The 15426-nt window shown below is 36.2% G+C and overlaps 1 protein-coding gene across 4 annotated transcripts in view; it reads left to right on the forward strand.

The window, feature by feature from the left end:
- Nucleotides 1-15131, forward strand: part of LOC126964488 (protein PALS1) — a 176482-nt gene extending 161351 nt beyond the window's left edge. For all 4 annotated transcript variants that reach the window (XM_050807636.1, XM_050807638.1, XM_050807637.1 and 1 more), the window contains 10 exons: nucleotides 1770-1940; nucleotides 3716-3821; nucleotides 4821-4918; nucleotides 6800-7004; nucleotides 7815-7947; nucleotides 8187-8350; nucleotides 9022-9186; nucleotides 9850-9981; nucleotides 10803-10984; nucleotides 11762-15131. In XM_050807636.1, the coding sequence (XP_050663593.1) occupies nucleotides 1770-1940; nucleotides 3716-3821; nucleotides 4821-4918; nucleotides 6800-7004; nucleotides 7815-7947; nucleotides 8187-8350; nucleotides 9022-9186; nucleotides 9850-9981; nucleotides 10803-10984; nucleotides 11762-11944 (1539 nt within the window). In that variant the 3' untranslated portion in view covers nucleotides 11945-15131. The remainder of the gene's footprint in view (nucleotides 1-1769; nucleotides 1941-3715; nucleotides 3822-4820; nucleotides 4919-6799; nucleotides 7005-7814; nucleotides 7948-8186; nucleotides 8351-9021; nucleotides 9187-9849; nucleotides 9982-10802; nucleotides 10985-11761) is intronic.
- The last annotated feature ends 295 nt before the right edge of the window (nucleotides 15132-15426 follow it).

The following is a 15426-nucleotide window of genomic DNA, read 5'->3' on the forward strand; positions in this document are numbered from 1 at the left end:
ACATTTATTATTATTAATTAACAGAACTTAAAATTGACACTTTTACCAGTGAAGTTTTCAAAAGTTATTTGACGATTTTAGTTAGAAGGTAACAATAAAAACCACGAATCAAAAGTAATACAAATTAAAAAATAATTACAAGCTATATAAGTTATACAATATTACAAACTCCTATAATACAAAACTACAATTTATTACAATAACTTATGCCGTGGTATATCGATTATCACTTCAACGTCATTTAAACCTCAATCTTAAGTTTATCAAGACTATAACACACGTATTGACATCACAATAAACATATTGATATTCACAATTCGTCTTGTATTAGTATTTGGAAGGTCCAACCAAATACAATACTATTGTATTATAATCCAAACGGACATAAAACAACAATGAGCTGATAACTTAACTCGGGCTTCTATTGTTAAAGTCAAAGTCAAATAAACTTTATTCAATTAGGCTTAAACTAAGCGCTTTTCAATTGTGACTATTAATATTTCTTTTAAACTACTGAATCTACCATATTATATAAGGAAAAAGTAGAGCTCGTGAGAAAAACATACAAGAAACTCAACGGCCACTCTTTTCAATTAATTGGAGTACTTTACAATAATAATAATAATAATTAATATATATATAAATTATCGTATATTTGTAATTAATATACCTAGAAGGTAACCAGTTGATCAACGACGAAGCCCGGGAATGCTGGAGTACCCCAAGGCTATGTGCTTCTCCCACGCTGCTTCTTCTGCATATCAATGATATGTTGGACACCTCCAACATACATTGCTATGCAGACGACAGCACTGGTGAAGCCGGCCATGCAGGTCTCTCTCGGGAAATCGTCGACCAGTGCCAGGAGAAACTTGTCTTCTATCGAGTCCTCTCTTGAGAAGGTCGTGGAATGGGGTAAATTGAACCTTGTCCAATTTAACCCCCAGAAGACTCAAGTTTGCGCGTTTACCACTAAAAAAACCCTTATATAAAACCCGTATCACCGCTCTTCGACAACACTTCCATGAAAGCCTCGCCTAGTATCGGAATACTGGGTCTTGAAATCTCGAGCGATTCCCAATTTCGTGGCCATCTGGAGGGCAAAGCCAAATTGGCTTCGAAGAAACTGGGCGTCATTAATAGAGCACGGCAATACTTCAAGCCGGCCCACATTCTAGCGCTCTTCAGAGCGCAGGTCCGGCCACACATGGAGTATTGCTGTCATCTCTGGTCTGGCGCACCTCAGTATCAGATCTAACCATTTGACCGAACTGCTTGAATTGTCGGGGATCCAGTGCTCTGTGAACGGCTGGATCATGGGGCGTTGCGTAGAGACGTCGCTTCATTGTATGTCTTCTACCGCATTTATCACGGGAAGTGTTCCGAAGAGCTGTTACACCTGATTCCCGCCGCCGAATTCCACCTTCGCACGACACGCCATAAATTAGGATATCATCTCCACCATCTGGATGTGTGGCGGTCCTACACATTGCGGTTTTCAAGGAGCTTTCTTCCACGTACTGCAAAGCTGTGGAATGAGCTTCCTTGTGCGGAGTTTCCAGGACGATACGACATGGGTACCTTCAACAAAGCGCATACACTTAAAGGCCGGCAACGCTCCTGTGATTCCTCTGGTGTTGCAAGATAATGTGATGCGGTGATCACTCAAAATCAGGTTACCCGCACGCTCGTTTGTCCTCCTTTTCCACAGAGAGAGAGAGAGAGAGAGAGAGAGATAAGGATAATAATGAATAAAAACATTGTTTCAGTGTATAGATGTACTAGGAGCACATTCGTGTTCAGGCGGTGAAACGTCTGCGTTAGCGGCGGAGCTGCTGTCGATACTAGGCGGGCTGGAGCTAGAGAACTTGCTGCAGGCGCACGACCAAGCAGCAGTCATCTTGGATCCTTCTGCCTTCTCTAGAGAGAAAAGAAATAAGGTAACCATACCTCATGGTTTGTCTAAACTGCATTATTTACCGAAGTATAGAACTCTACCATATGGCTTAATAAGTGCTTACTAGGCGCTCCTAGTAAGCACTTATTAAGCCATATGATAATAATGATAAGCCAGATGCGCTCATCTCAGCAATATTATCTACACCAGCACATCATCAGCCGGTAGACGTCCACTGCTGGACAAAGGCCTCCCGCAAAAATCTCAACGAAGATCGGTCCTGCGCTGCCCTCATCCGATGTATTCCGGCGATCTCGACCAGATTGTCGGGGACCTACCAACACTGCGTTTTCCAGTACTGGTCGCTATTCGAGAAATCTACTGCCCCACCGGCCATCTGTTATCCCATACATAATATTATGTATCCATAGACAGCATAGTCTTCTTTACTATTCCTGTATAGTTGCAATCATGTACCAGGCGGGTATATGTAATAGCGGCTTCGTATCTGAATACGGCTTGATTGCACAAAATATTAGATAGATTCCTGTTTCAATTTGTGTAAATCTGTTCCATTTTAATTATACCTTCATTACCTTCTAGAAGAAACGGGCAGGTTACAATTATTGACGTCCATTTGCCTGCCCTAAGTTATTCCTTCTATTTTTCTTACTCAATATGTTGACATAATGATGTGATAACGGACATAAGAAGTGAGTGAAGAATAAACAAAGAATATCGAATGCTGTGACTTTAAATAAAAAAATAGGAAATATACTGTGGTCTACTTTTAAACCTCTAACATTCGTTCATAACAGTCGTAGACGATGTCTCTTTCGGGAAGTCGTTAACCGGTGCTGGAAGAAGACTTGTATCACCTATTGGGTACTGTAATTTCTTATGAAGGTCGTTTAATGTGGAAAATAAACCTTAACGCTCTTTATAAATACCTCGCTTCGTCACTATCGGGATATTAGTTCTCGAAATCACAAGCGATGGCAATTAAACGTTCTCCTGGAAGGCAAAGCCAAACTGGCTTAGAAGATAGATGGGGCATGAATAGAGCAAGGCATTAATGATGTACTATATACATGTGAGGATATATTATTCGCAGTCTGATATGGGAACGGCAAATGTGCTTAAAGACAATGTAAGCACACTTTTCTCATTATTCATGTGTTAACTCTCACTGTCCGAATCGAGTTCTAAATTCAACATACGTTAGCTAAACTGAACAAATGTTTTACATTGCTGCATATTGGCCAAGAATAATTAAATCATCTGGAGTAAATGCCGCAATGTATAGATATAGCACTTGAAGCTTATTATGGTGTCATTTGTGGCATGTTCCATATTTCGACTTTGTTTTTATACGACGCGATTTGTCTATAATAATATGTATAGAACGTCATTGAAGGCAATATTCACCCCAGCGAACCTCTGTAAGAAGAAAGCGATTCACTCTATTGTATCAAACGTGCAGTCCTTGACAGATTGACAGATGACGGCTATAATCTTGTAAAAAAGAAGATCCGAAATCCCCTACGTTTTAAGCAACTCATCGCTTTCAAACTTAGCCGGATTATACTTCGCCGCCAATCGCGATACTGTAATCACTGCTATTTCATACATAATATGTCAAATGACTGCACGTTTCATACTAAACTAAATTTCAATTTTTACTTAGGCAGTCCCGCTTCTTATATTTGGCAGCTATTCTTTAAGCGATTAAAGTAGATCGAAGTCGAAAATTTCCTTCAAAATTATCATATTTACTGAATTTCGATACCAACGTAACATATTTAATGATGTTTTCAGACTGGTAATCACAGGGCTGATGAGAAGTCTCAGTCGACTAGTTCTCCTGACGATTCGAGTGACAATATTAAAATTATCAAAATAGAAAAAACTAATGAACCTCTTGGTAAGTCTTTTGTATTCTTTATAAACAAATCTGCATTAAGTTTAATTTACCATTAATTTATCGTATTCTATCGCAATTCTATCCTATCCAAAATTGATTCGAATGTGACTTAGTTTGGTACGCTTAGACGCATTGTCAGAAAAGAACATTCGTATAGTATGTTTTGTGCTGAAAGTTGCCGCTCGATACGGAATAAGAAAACCGACAAGCTTTCTCTTAAACTCCGTGCTAATACCTTCAAACTACAAGAAATATGTGGTAAAAGGCATATAAAAAAGCATGATTTCGAATACTTATCACGCGTGCTCATTAATATTCATAACGACATCCTTTTTTATATAAAATATATACGTATTTTCTGAACAACATCTTAATTTGACTATCGTATTGTAGCCACAGCTCGTACAAATTGGTCCTTCGAGCCGGATTGTTTTTCTCGCAATTTATTCCTTTAGAAAACTTATTAATGTCAATTAATTCACTATCGGAACAAATATATACATATATATATATTATATAGAGTCGTAGAATATATATAGAGACAAGCTTAGTTGGTTGTAATTAATTAATTACAAGTATTTTATTTCAATGTTGTATTTTAAATATTTTATTGAAAATGAGAATCTAAAACCTACTCGGAAAGAAAACTCTTCAGAAACTCAAATTTATATTTAATTCATTGAAAGACAGAATTCATTATAAAACATCTTTACGTATTTATAGAATATAATGAAGAATAAACCTAAAATTGAAATTGTTCTTTGTATTAAGATAGTTTTTTATCAATTTTTGTATGTCTCTGATTTAAAAGTTGTATGTTTTTTCCATTATTGTTAATATCCTTAATATAATATCATTTGTAGTAAAATGCTTCATTGAGAAATATTATAGTAACATCAACTTTGCTTAGTTATTTCTAAAATACTTATGTTTCATATAACCTGTTATTTTTTTTGCTCCAAAAATAAATAAATAAAATGTTAATTGTTTATGTTGCAGGTGCTACAGTGAGGAACGAAGGAGAAGCGGTAATCATCGGTAGGATAGTACGGGGTGGTGCGGCCGAGAAGTCAGGGCTGCTGCATGAGGGAGACGAGGTAATATCTCCACTCGACACCTTGATAAGTCGTCGGAATAAAGGACTACTTCCATAGGTCTCAAATCAATCTCAGTCTCAATGCTTTCTGAAATTTCATGTTAAAAGTGTATTTTTTTTACGATAATAAGGGACGAAACGAGCAGGACGTTCAGCTGATGGTAATTGATACGCCTTACCCATTACAATACAGTGCCGATCAGGATTATTGAAAAACCCAAAAATTCTGAGCGGCACTATAACTGCGGTCGTCACCTTGAGACATAAGATGTCAAGTCTCATTTGACCAGTAATTTCACTAGCCACGGCGCCCTTCAGACCGAAACACGATAATTTTTACACAATACTGCTTCAAGGCAGGAATAGGCGCCGTTGTGGTACCCATAATCTAGGATTTCGGCATCATCGGCAATCGGTAAGGGTGAGATCTATACGGTGTAAATAGAGTTTGCTCAGACTTTACCGAAAAACAAATTTCCTGAGGATAAAACGCAAACTTGACTTTAGCATTGGGCTGTCTTAGCTTACGCTCAGCATAATTTCATCTATCAAATGAATATAAAATCGAAATCAAAGATTATGCGAAGCTCACTCAGCCCTGTTTTACGTAAGTAAAGTCTGAGCAAAGTCTAAGTACGCTCCCTCTATTCTCAGTCTTACCATATATAACGTTTTATAAACCTTTTTCCCTTAAATTTCTCAAGACTTATCTCTCTCTCTCATTCGAAACGTACGAGTATTTTATTGCATCTCTTTGCATTGATTGTATAAATATTATGTAAAATGCTTCTACTCATTAAAGCTCAACTTTTCCAAAGTGGTGGTAAATGATAAAATTTGTAATTTTGACACTGATAAGCAAGCTATTATCATCCGCTCACTAACACATTCAAATGATGTCAAAAGAATGGTGTAAAAGGGGGTGCACTTAAGGATATATATATTTTGTTGGGTTTTATGGTAAATAATATTTATTTATTTAAATTACTAAAATCTATGACACTTGTTAAGTAGCTATTATTAATGATTCTAATGAGGTATACGCGGAATGGTTACTCGGAATAACTGGGACCGGCCTGATCAATGGTACTGCCTTACTGAAGGCAACACGTGGTTATAAATAATTAATTTTATCTAATAAGCAATATTTTTATTATAATGCTGTTCGATGGATTTACTTCGAACAGATGGTGTGATTAATGAAGAAACGTTACGCCTAAGGAATCTTTTAATCACGTGATGCGCCCGGTATAGTCCGTCAACTTCATGCGCGACCGTTCCAGGGTTTGATAGGCGGTGGCGGGGAGGAGGTGCTAAAGATGTCATTGGGTAGCGGGTTACGGCAGTCTCCCGCGTTGCCCTTCCCCGCAACATTAACCGCTAACCGCTGACATCTTGTTAACCCGTCCCCACCACCCTCTGTCATTTCGTGGAACGGTCGCGCACTAAGTTGTCGGACTCTTATAACACATCTACTCCCGTATGCTATACAATATAACCACTAATTTATTATAATATTATCACATTTGTTTTATGTTCGTAGATATTTAAACATATATAATACATTTATTAAAAACAAAACAAATCTTATAACTATATTGACAATACTATGACTACATAAAATTAGAACTATCATTACGTGGAAGCATAACAAGAATACTGGCAGCATTTCCACGTTGGATAGCTAGGCTGATCCGTTGACCGAAATAGCTGCCCGTGCTTGGGTTTCCAGTAGCCTTATTAAGTCGCGAAGGTACTTTGTACATTCTTCGCGCCTCTGGGCCCCACGGGCCAAGTGTCTCAACACCAAACGGGACAAAGATGTATGACTCACTGAGACTGACAATATAACCATTGATTGTATTCTGTTGTCAACCTGCAGCTGCTGGAAGTGAACGGTGTCTGTATGCGCGGCAAGTCAGTGCACGAAGTGTGCCAGCTGCTTGGTGGTCTGGCGGGCACCCTCAGCCTGCTGGTAGCAGGGCGGGCTCGTGCACGAGAGAGGCCCCCAGCTCGCGTGCTTCACGTGCGAGCGCACTTCGACTACGACCCTGAAGACGACGTCTACATACCCTGCAGGGAACTAGGTATGGCGATTGAGGCTTACTTTATGAATAACATTAAAAAATACTAGTAGTATCTGAGAATCCGTGAGAACAGTGTAACATAAATAAAGGACGCCGGTCCTAGTGAAATTTAATTCAAATTTTCAAATTCAAATATTTTTATTCAAAATAGGATATAAAATCACTTATTGAAAGTCTAAAACTACCACCCATTCTAAGCGGTATGCCTCAGACCTGAGAAGAACGGACGCATCAAACTTAACGGGCTTCTTTTTTTAAATATAAAGACATGGCTACAATGTAAAATCGTACAATAAAATATATTATTTAATATGCTGCGGGCGGTCGCTCAATTCCCAATCAGTGGTATCATTGAGAAAGGCATTTATGTTATAGTAAACTTTACCACACAAATGTTTTTTAACAATTCTTTTGAATTTCTTAATACGTTAGCTTTGAACATTATCTGGGATCTTGTTGTTAGAGCATATACAACACCCCACAAAAAGCTTACTAACTCGACTTAGCCGAGTAGTAGGCATTATAAGTTTATGTTTGTTCTTGCTGTGTGTATATTATATTCTGGGCTACTAAGACTTAACATCTTCAACTAGGCTAATGTCTTAAAGTGATTAGTGGGATTGCGATGCCGCTTAGAATTTTGGGTTCAAGACTCAAGTATCGCATAAAAGTTACGTCCTAAAAACTAGCTTAAGTTTCTTTGTCCCTCCGGGAAGTAGCCATTATGGTATCAAATAAATTCTGTGCTGTATTTCTGTTCCAGGAATGACGTTGAACAGTTTCTTTACTGATTCTCTTATTTATCTTCAGGAATAAGCTTCCAGAAAGGAGACGTGTTACACGTGATCAGCCGCGATGATCCGAACTGGTGGCAGGCCTTCCGCGAAGGGGAGGAGGATCAGACGTTGGCTGGTCTCATACCTAGTCAAGCCTTCCAGCATCAGTAAGTACAGCATTCATCATCATCAGCCGGAAGACATCATATGCTGGACACAGGCCTCCCCCTAAGATCTTTTCTTAGCCTCTGAAATAAAAATTATAATTTAATCTTGGAGTAGCTTTACATCGCGTTTATTAATAGGAAAAAGTTGTGAATTTGGAGTAACTTTGTTTCGGGTTTATTACTAACACAGTATAAGTTTTATTTGCCAGTTTTCTTACTGAATGGGAAACCATTTACAGACGTGAGTCAATGAAGCTTACTCTGGCGGGAGAAGTAGCTGCTAGAGACAAGCCCAGAAAGGGTGGCACTCTACTCTGTGCTAAGAAACCCCCGCGGAAGAAGAAAGGGAAGAAGGCGACCAGCGAGGCTGGCTACCCACTCTACTCTACCGCTGGGGCTGATGGTATGTACTCAACAATTCTGTATTTTTTTATAGAACATAATATAAACACTACATTCTTACTCCTTTTATTTATGAAAATAAGGGACGAGACAAGCAGGACGTTCAGCTAATGGTAATTGATACACCCTGCCCATTACAATGCAGTACCGCTCAGGAGAATTGAAAAACCCAAAAATTCTGAGTGGCACTACAACTGCGCTCGTCACCTTGACACGAGATATAAGAGAGACTTAAGATGTCAAGTCTTATTTTCCCAGTAATTTCACTAGCTACAGGGCCCTGCAGACCGAAACACAGTCATGCTTACACATTACTGCTACACGGCAGAAATAGGCGCCGTTGTGGTTCCCTTGATCTAGCCGGCATCCGGTGCAAAGGAGCCTCCCACCGGTAAAACGTTACAAGGTTTAAAATAAAAAAAAAACACACGATTTTAGAAAATAGACAATAAACTTTGAAGGAGTTCATATTATATGAGACATATGAGAAATGGCAAAACATTTCAATAAGTGATGTCACATCCTATTTTGAATTGAAAATATTTGAATTGACTTCTTTTAAGGTTTTCGAGTTTGGGTTTGATGTACACCAAATCACAAGCGTTCGCGTAGACCCTAATATGTTGAAAGTAGGTATATCTTACTTCACACATACCTCTTTCCATTGTCCAGAAGTGGAGCAGGAAGAGATCCTTACGTACGAGGAGGTGGCGTTGTACTACCCACGTGCATCCCATAAGCGACCCATCGTTCTCATCGGACCCCCCAACATTGGAAGGCATGAGCTCCGCCAGCGACTCATGGAAGACACCGCCAGATTCGCTGCGGCCGTACCACGTAAGTAGAACACTTAATGGCATAGTCAGGGAATCAACAAGGGATATGACTTTTGTGCCTATTAACAATTTTTTCTTTGAGTGAATTTGATAAAGCTATAAGTCCATGCAAAATAAACCATCTTATAATCCCAACGAGGGTCGGAACTTCATCAGGGCATTTGGTGTATCGAACTTTCCGATTTTGGAAGGTTAAATGATTGAGGTTAGGAATGTGAAGACATTATCGCACCTTTTCGTTAGTTAAGCGCAAGCGCCGACACGTCCGTGTGTCCACCACCCCGCTTCCTACTTCCGGTCCCCTTACCTTAACTTTACCCTTACGTTACCTTTTCTTCATATATGAACGACAAGTATCACGACCTTAACCATTGTTTGTCTCCCCATGTCTCATGCTGAATAATTTTGTCGCACTAAAATGCACTATTATAATGCTAAACGCATTAATAATAATCTAGCCTGTGCAGAGGAGCCTCCCACTGGTACACTTAACGTGACGCACGCTTGTTTGTCCTTCTCTTTCACAAAAAAAAAACAATGGAATTGTGCATGTATATTATTATAAAATATGCATTAATAAGGTAATTAAGTTTTCCATAAAAACAAAAGTGATTTTTCATTGCATTCATTGATCTGAAGTAATTTTATATTTGCTCAATTACAGATACTTCCCGACCTCGCAAGGACCACGAAGTACCCGGACAGGACTACCACTTTATATCGCGCACGCAGTTCGAAGCAGACATATTAAACAGGAAGTTTGTGGAGCATGGCGAATATGAGAAAGCATATTACGGTTAGTTATATGATGAACCCAATGTTGATGTGTACCTACATTTAATATAGTCATGTGTGTCAGTGTTTGTTCCTTTATTAACTAACACTCATTGATTTTTAATGCAACTGTTGTATAATAAGGGGTATTAAAACACGAATGTGGGTTAATGTGGGAGATAATAGTATCACATGAGTGTTTTAATACCTAATTATCAACAGTTGCATATGAAGCATTATCTACACTGTGTTGTAATGAATTTTAGTACAACATTACAACACTCGTTTGGATGATGTAATGGTTACTAGGACTGGCTTTTTTAATGTAATGTATGTAAATAAATAAATGTATGTAGCAGTAAGCTTAATGTTTCAGAATATTTTATAGAGGATTCATATTATGCCTTACTAAGCCCTAGGAATATATCTGCGACATTCAAATAAAAATCTTGTGTTACGATATTTGTTCGGGATAAACTCTTTAAGTGTTGATTTTAATGAAAATTTTAGAGTTTTTAGTCTCACTGGAGAGATAGAATAGTTTTTATTTAGTTATTTCCTATTTTTTTTACATGAACATTATCATTGGGACAAATTTTTAAAGCACAGTTTGACAGTTCCGCTATGACATTATCTTTAAATAAATACCACTGTGCATGAATTTTGGCGTCCTGGAATTTGCCCCGCGCCCTTGTTACCTAAATATTATTTAGAAGTCTATAATTATTGAAGATGGGGGGGTGGGTTTCGTATTGGAAAAATGGACTTCGGTAGTCATTTGATACCACGAGATCGGCAAGCTCTTTTATGCTCCAATTTTAAAATATATCTTTTCATTTACAGGAACATCCCTAGAAGCGATAAGAGAAGTGGTGAGTTCGGGGAAAATTTGCGTTCTTAACCTTCATCCTCAATCACTCAAGATTCTAAGGAATTCGGACCTGAAGCCTTACACGGTGTTTGTGGCGCCACCTAGCTTAGAGAAACTTCGACAGAAAAAAATTAGAAACGGAGAGGCGTTTAAGGTACTTAATTATTTTATTACTAGAAGCTGAATGAAAGAACGTGTTCTGTCTAAAATTTTACATTAATTGCAACTTTTGCCATTTTAACATAAATCTTATCACCAATATTTCATTGAAAGATGATCACTTGATATAATTCGCGTGGGAGATCCTTTGATAATTTTAAACCGGAAATCAACTTATTACCAGTGACCAATGATAGCCTTTGATAATGATAAAAACAGGCATTTCTTAGAGAGAGGCATTCGTAGCAGCAAAATATATGGATTATAATTAATCAAATCTAATTTTAAATGTAAATAGAATAATGATTGAAAATAATTTCGATATTTGAGTTAAAAAAATAAATATTTCAATTCAAATAAATTACAGCTTATTTGCGACATATTTAACTTTTCACCAAATTTCGCGAAATAAAAATATTTTTTGTAAAAGAGAAGAATAAAAGACCAAAAACTTGTTTTATTGAACTTTTCACGTAAATTTTGAGGGTGTAAGAGTGAAAAAAAGTGCGAAATCAAAAGTTTTAGATATTTTTATTACCTACATATTTGCCTTTTAGTTTTTTACCCTTAAAAACCTTCCCTTTTCCTCTTCCCGACAGTGATCTGAGCACTCGTAATTTATTTTTCCTTTAATTTTTGTTATATTCTCTTCCTTTACCAAAGGATTTTGCCCTAGTCTATATTTAGCTGTTAAATAGTCAATTTCCATTTCCATATGACTTGGCTTTAATCATAAAAAAATATTATTAAAGTTATCTTGATTATCTTTCAGGAAGAGGAATTGAAGGAAATAATAGCGACAGCTCGCGATATGGAGCTGAGATGGGGTCACCTGTTCGACATGATCATCATTAACAATGATACCCAACGTGCCTACCAACAGCTGTTGAACGAAATCAACAGCTTGGAACGTGAGCCGCAATGGGTTCCCGCACACTGGCTCAAGCAGACCTAGCGACCGTTCCCCTCGACCGCTGGCCGACAACTGACGCTGTCGCTAACGCGTACCGCCGGACGTGACGTAAGCGAAACGCAAAGCTTATACAAATTCGTTGCTGTCATCGCAATTGTGGCGCAAACGATCATTCATCTGTGTCAACAAGTCATAGGAGCTGTTGACAGAGAGTTTAGTCTATGGTTCAGTGCAACGGTAGACAGAGTGTTTCCGGACTTGGATTCATATAGCCCATTTGAACGCGGCGTTACATAGCGTGATTGTATTTCGACCGATTATTGATGAAATTTGCGATTTGAACATTCCTTTAGATTTTATATTGTACTAATTATATTTTTTGTGAAATTTGTGTCACGTTAGTTTGGCGTTATGGTAATGCACTGGCAATAATAAAACTATAGGATGGGAGTGGTGAATTGTAAAATTATTGGATATCGTATTTATATCTATTAGTTTTCTTAGAACCAATAGTACGATACTTACTGCCTTAAAACATTAGATTTCATAGATATTTGTTAAAATTAGAATGTTTCGATAAAATATGATCTTATGAAACACTTTAGGAGCGATATTGAATCATTATTATTAACATTAGTTTCAAATAATACGTAATTTCATTAAATTATTTTCAATTAATGTATATGTGTCGCACATTTTTAATAAACCTCGTTTCCCATTAAATATAAAATGAAGGACAAATTGAATAACTCAATTAAATCAAAATATTACTGTAACCTTAGAAGTTTTTGAGATTCTCCTGTAGTATTTTGGAGTTGTAATAACTCAGTAGATTTTAAATAATAACAACTATATTGGGATATTTAAATCAGCTATAATAGTGGGTAGAGATGCGATGTTTTTAAACTTTGTAATACACATTGACATATCCGTTTTATAGTCTACAATCTACATTTAACCTTTACAGTTATAATACAAGTTCGTTGTTATCGTGGGATACCTACATAGGGCAAATAAGCCATTAAATTCAGCCATTTTGCATGATTTGACACATTAAAATATCTTTTTTATTAGGGTCTATTTTATATGCTGTCAGCTTTAATAAATTAAATTAAAATGTTATATTAACAATCAGTGGTTTATAATTTTACTAAATATTTACACAAAATCTGTAAACGCAGCTTCTATTATGCTTTTTATGGCTATGGTTATACTATATGGTAAAAATCTGAATTATTGCAAAGAGAGTAATCTTATTTCAAAATTCTTTCTTTCGCCAAATTATATTTCAGTTATTTCTTTTATATATTTTTGTTTTAATCGGATAACATTGTATTATAAAAGTTTTTTTTAAATTCATGCGATAACTATATAAAATGAATTAGCTTCTTTGTGCCAAGTGTTTGTAATTGTTGCCAATTACACAAGTTGATTCCTACAAAAATCTTTTTGAATATTTTATCAAGTATAGGTAGGTATGTATTTGGATTTTGTTTTGAGACATTATAGAAGTAGTTAGGCGTTACGTGTATTCCAAATAATTCAGTGCCAAATATGGACCACATGTAGTGGCTTCTTATCACTAACGATAAAATTATTGACAACTTTACAATTCATTTAATCGCCGATATTAATTATGAAACACACAATTAAAAAATATAATTCAAAATTATTAACTTGATTATCTGGCGGGAAATAAATTTAAGTTGACATGTGTCAATACGATATTTTACGTCATATTGAAATATTATTTACAATAATTATTATTGACTTATTAAAGTCTCGTACAGTATATGATTTTGATAATTGGATGTAGTTCCTGAAAAAAGGTTCCAAGCCACAACCGTCACATTTTAAGGAATTGGGCAACTTAGTCATTATGTCATTTAAAGAGTGACAGTAGGGCAACCATTTTTTGTCAGACCGTTAATATGAATCACGTGACCAGGAACTCATAACTAATAACTAAATTTCGACATGATTTTGGTTTGGAACGTTTTTCTGGAATTACGTCGAATTGATTAGAATCTTCTAAATATTATTAAAATCGCTAATAATATTGTTATTTTGGAATTAAATGTCACATTTTTGTATTATTTTGATGTGTATAATTAATATCAGGCGAGAAAAATCATTTATAATCATGTATTATATTATAATCTTCATGTTTGTTTACAAATGAATGATCGTGAAATTTTTATATGGTATTGTGTTAATGTAAGTTTGGGTATGTTGTGGCAGCCCGGGAGGTGCTAACTTAGTATATTGTGTTGTTTTGTGTTAACGGTTGAATGTGTCCATTTAGAAATGTTTTTTGGTTCGACATGTAGTTACAATGTTATTAAAAAACCGTATATACCAGACGGAGGCTCCTATGTTCACCAGTGGGAGGCTCCTTTGCACAGGATGCCGGCTAGATTGTGGATACCACAACGGCACCTATTTCTACCATGAAGCAGTAATGCGTAAGCATTACTGTGTTTCGGTCTGACAAGGGCGCCGTAGCTAGTGAAATTACTAGCCAAATGAGACTTAACATCTTATGTCTCGAGGTGATGAGCGCTATTGTATTGACGCTCAGAATTTTTGTGTTTTTCAAGAATCCCGAGTGGTACTATATTGTTATGGGCAGGGCGTATCAAATACCATCAACTGAACGTCTCGTCCCTTAATTTCATAAAAAAATTTAGAAAAACCAGCTCCTTCTTGAAAAAGAATACCTATACAATGATATTGCTGATGCCACCAGTCAACGTAGAGATGTGCCGTGTTTGTATCGATAATTTTTAAATAATTAAACAAAATTAGGTACTACTACAACTATTATTATATTTGCGGTTTATAAAATATTATTTTATACGTCAATTTTAAATAATTGTAAAACCCACTAAAATTCGTCATCAAGTTCTTGAAGATCTATAAAGTCCCAGTACTATTATTAATCGTTTAATATTAATATAACATTTTCATATTCAACTATTAATCAGAGTTCACATTTCATGACGATCTGTCTGTTCCAATAGATATTTCAATAAATGGACACAATTCAATCCATCGCGTATTTGTTTAACTTCACAGTATTGAATTATATAATTTATAAATAGTCATGTATATAAAATTTATTGACAAAAAATTGAATAATAAATTTATTATAAATACCATGTTAATAGAGAACAATTTAATGTAAATAATAGAATATACCTATTAAATTTAATATCAGATACAATAATGTGTTTCAATTCTGTATATTTTTCGGCTCGTAACATTTTTGCAGTCCTACGGGTATTTCTATATCAACTAAAGAAATAAGACATAAAAGATTTAAAAAAAGTGTAGCGGGCTTTTTAACTGCAGATATTAAAAGTCACAAAAATGTAATACACACAAAATGTAATCCCCATATTTTGTAGGTAAATGAATTATTATTATTTTCCACGAACAACTGAATAGCTATGGGACGCCCTTTTATAATATAAGAGGAGGACAAACGAGCGTACGGGTCACCCGATGTTAAGTGATCGACA

This window comes from Leptidea sinapis, chromosome 5 (assembly GCF_905404315.1).
Source record: "Leptidea sinapis chromosome 5, ilLepSina1.1, whole genome shotgun sequence".
NCBI lineage: Eukaryota > Metazoa > Arthropoda > Insecta > Lepidoptera > Pieridae > Leptidea > Leptidea sinapis.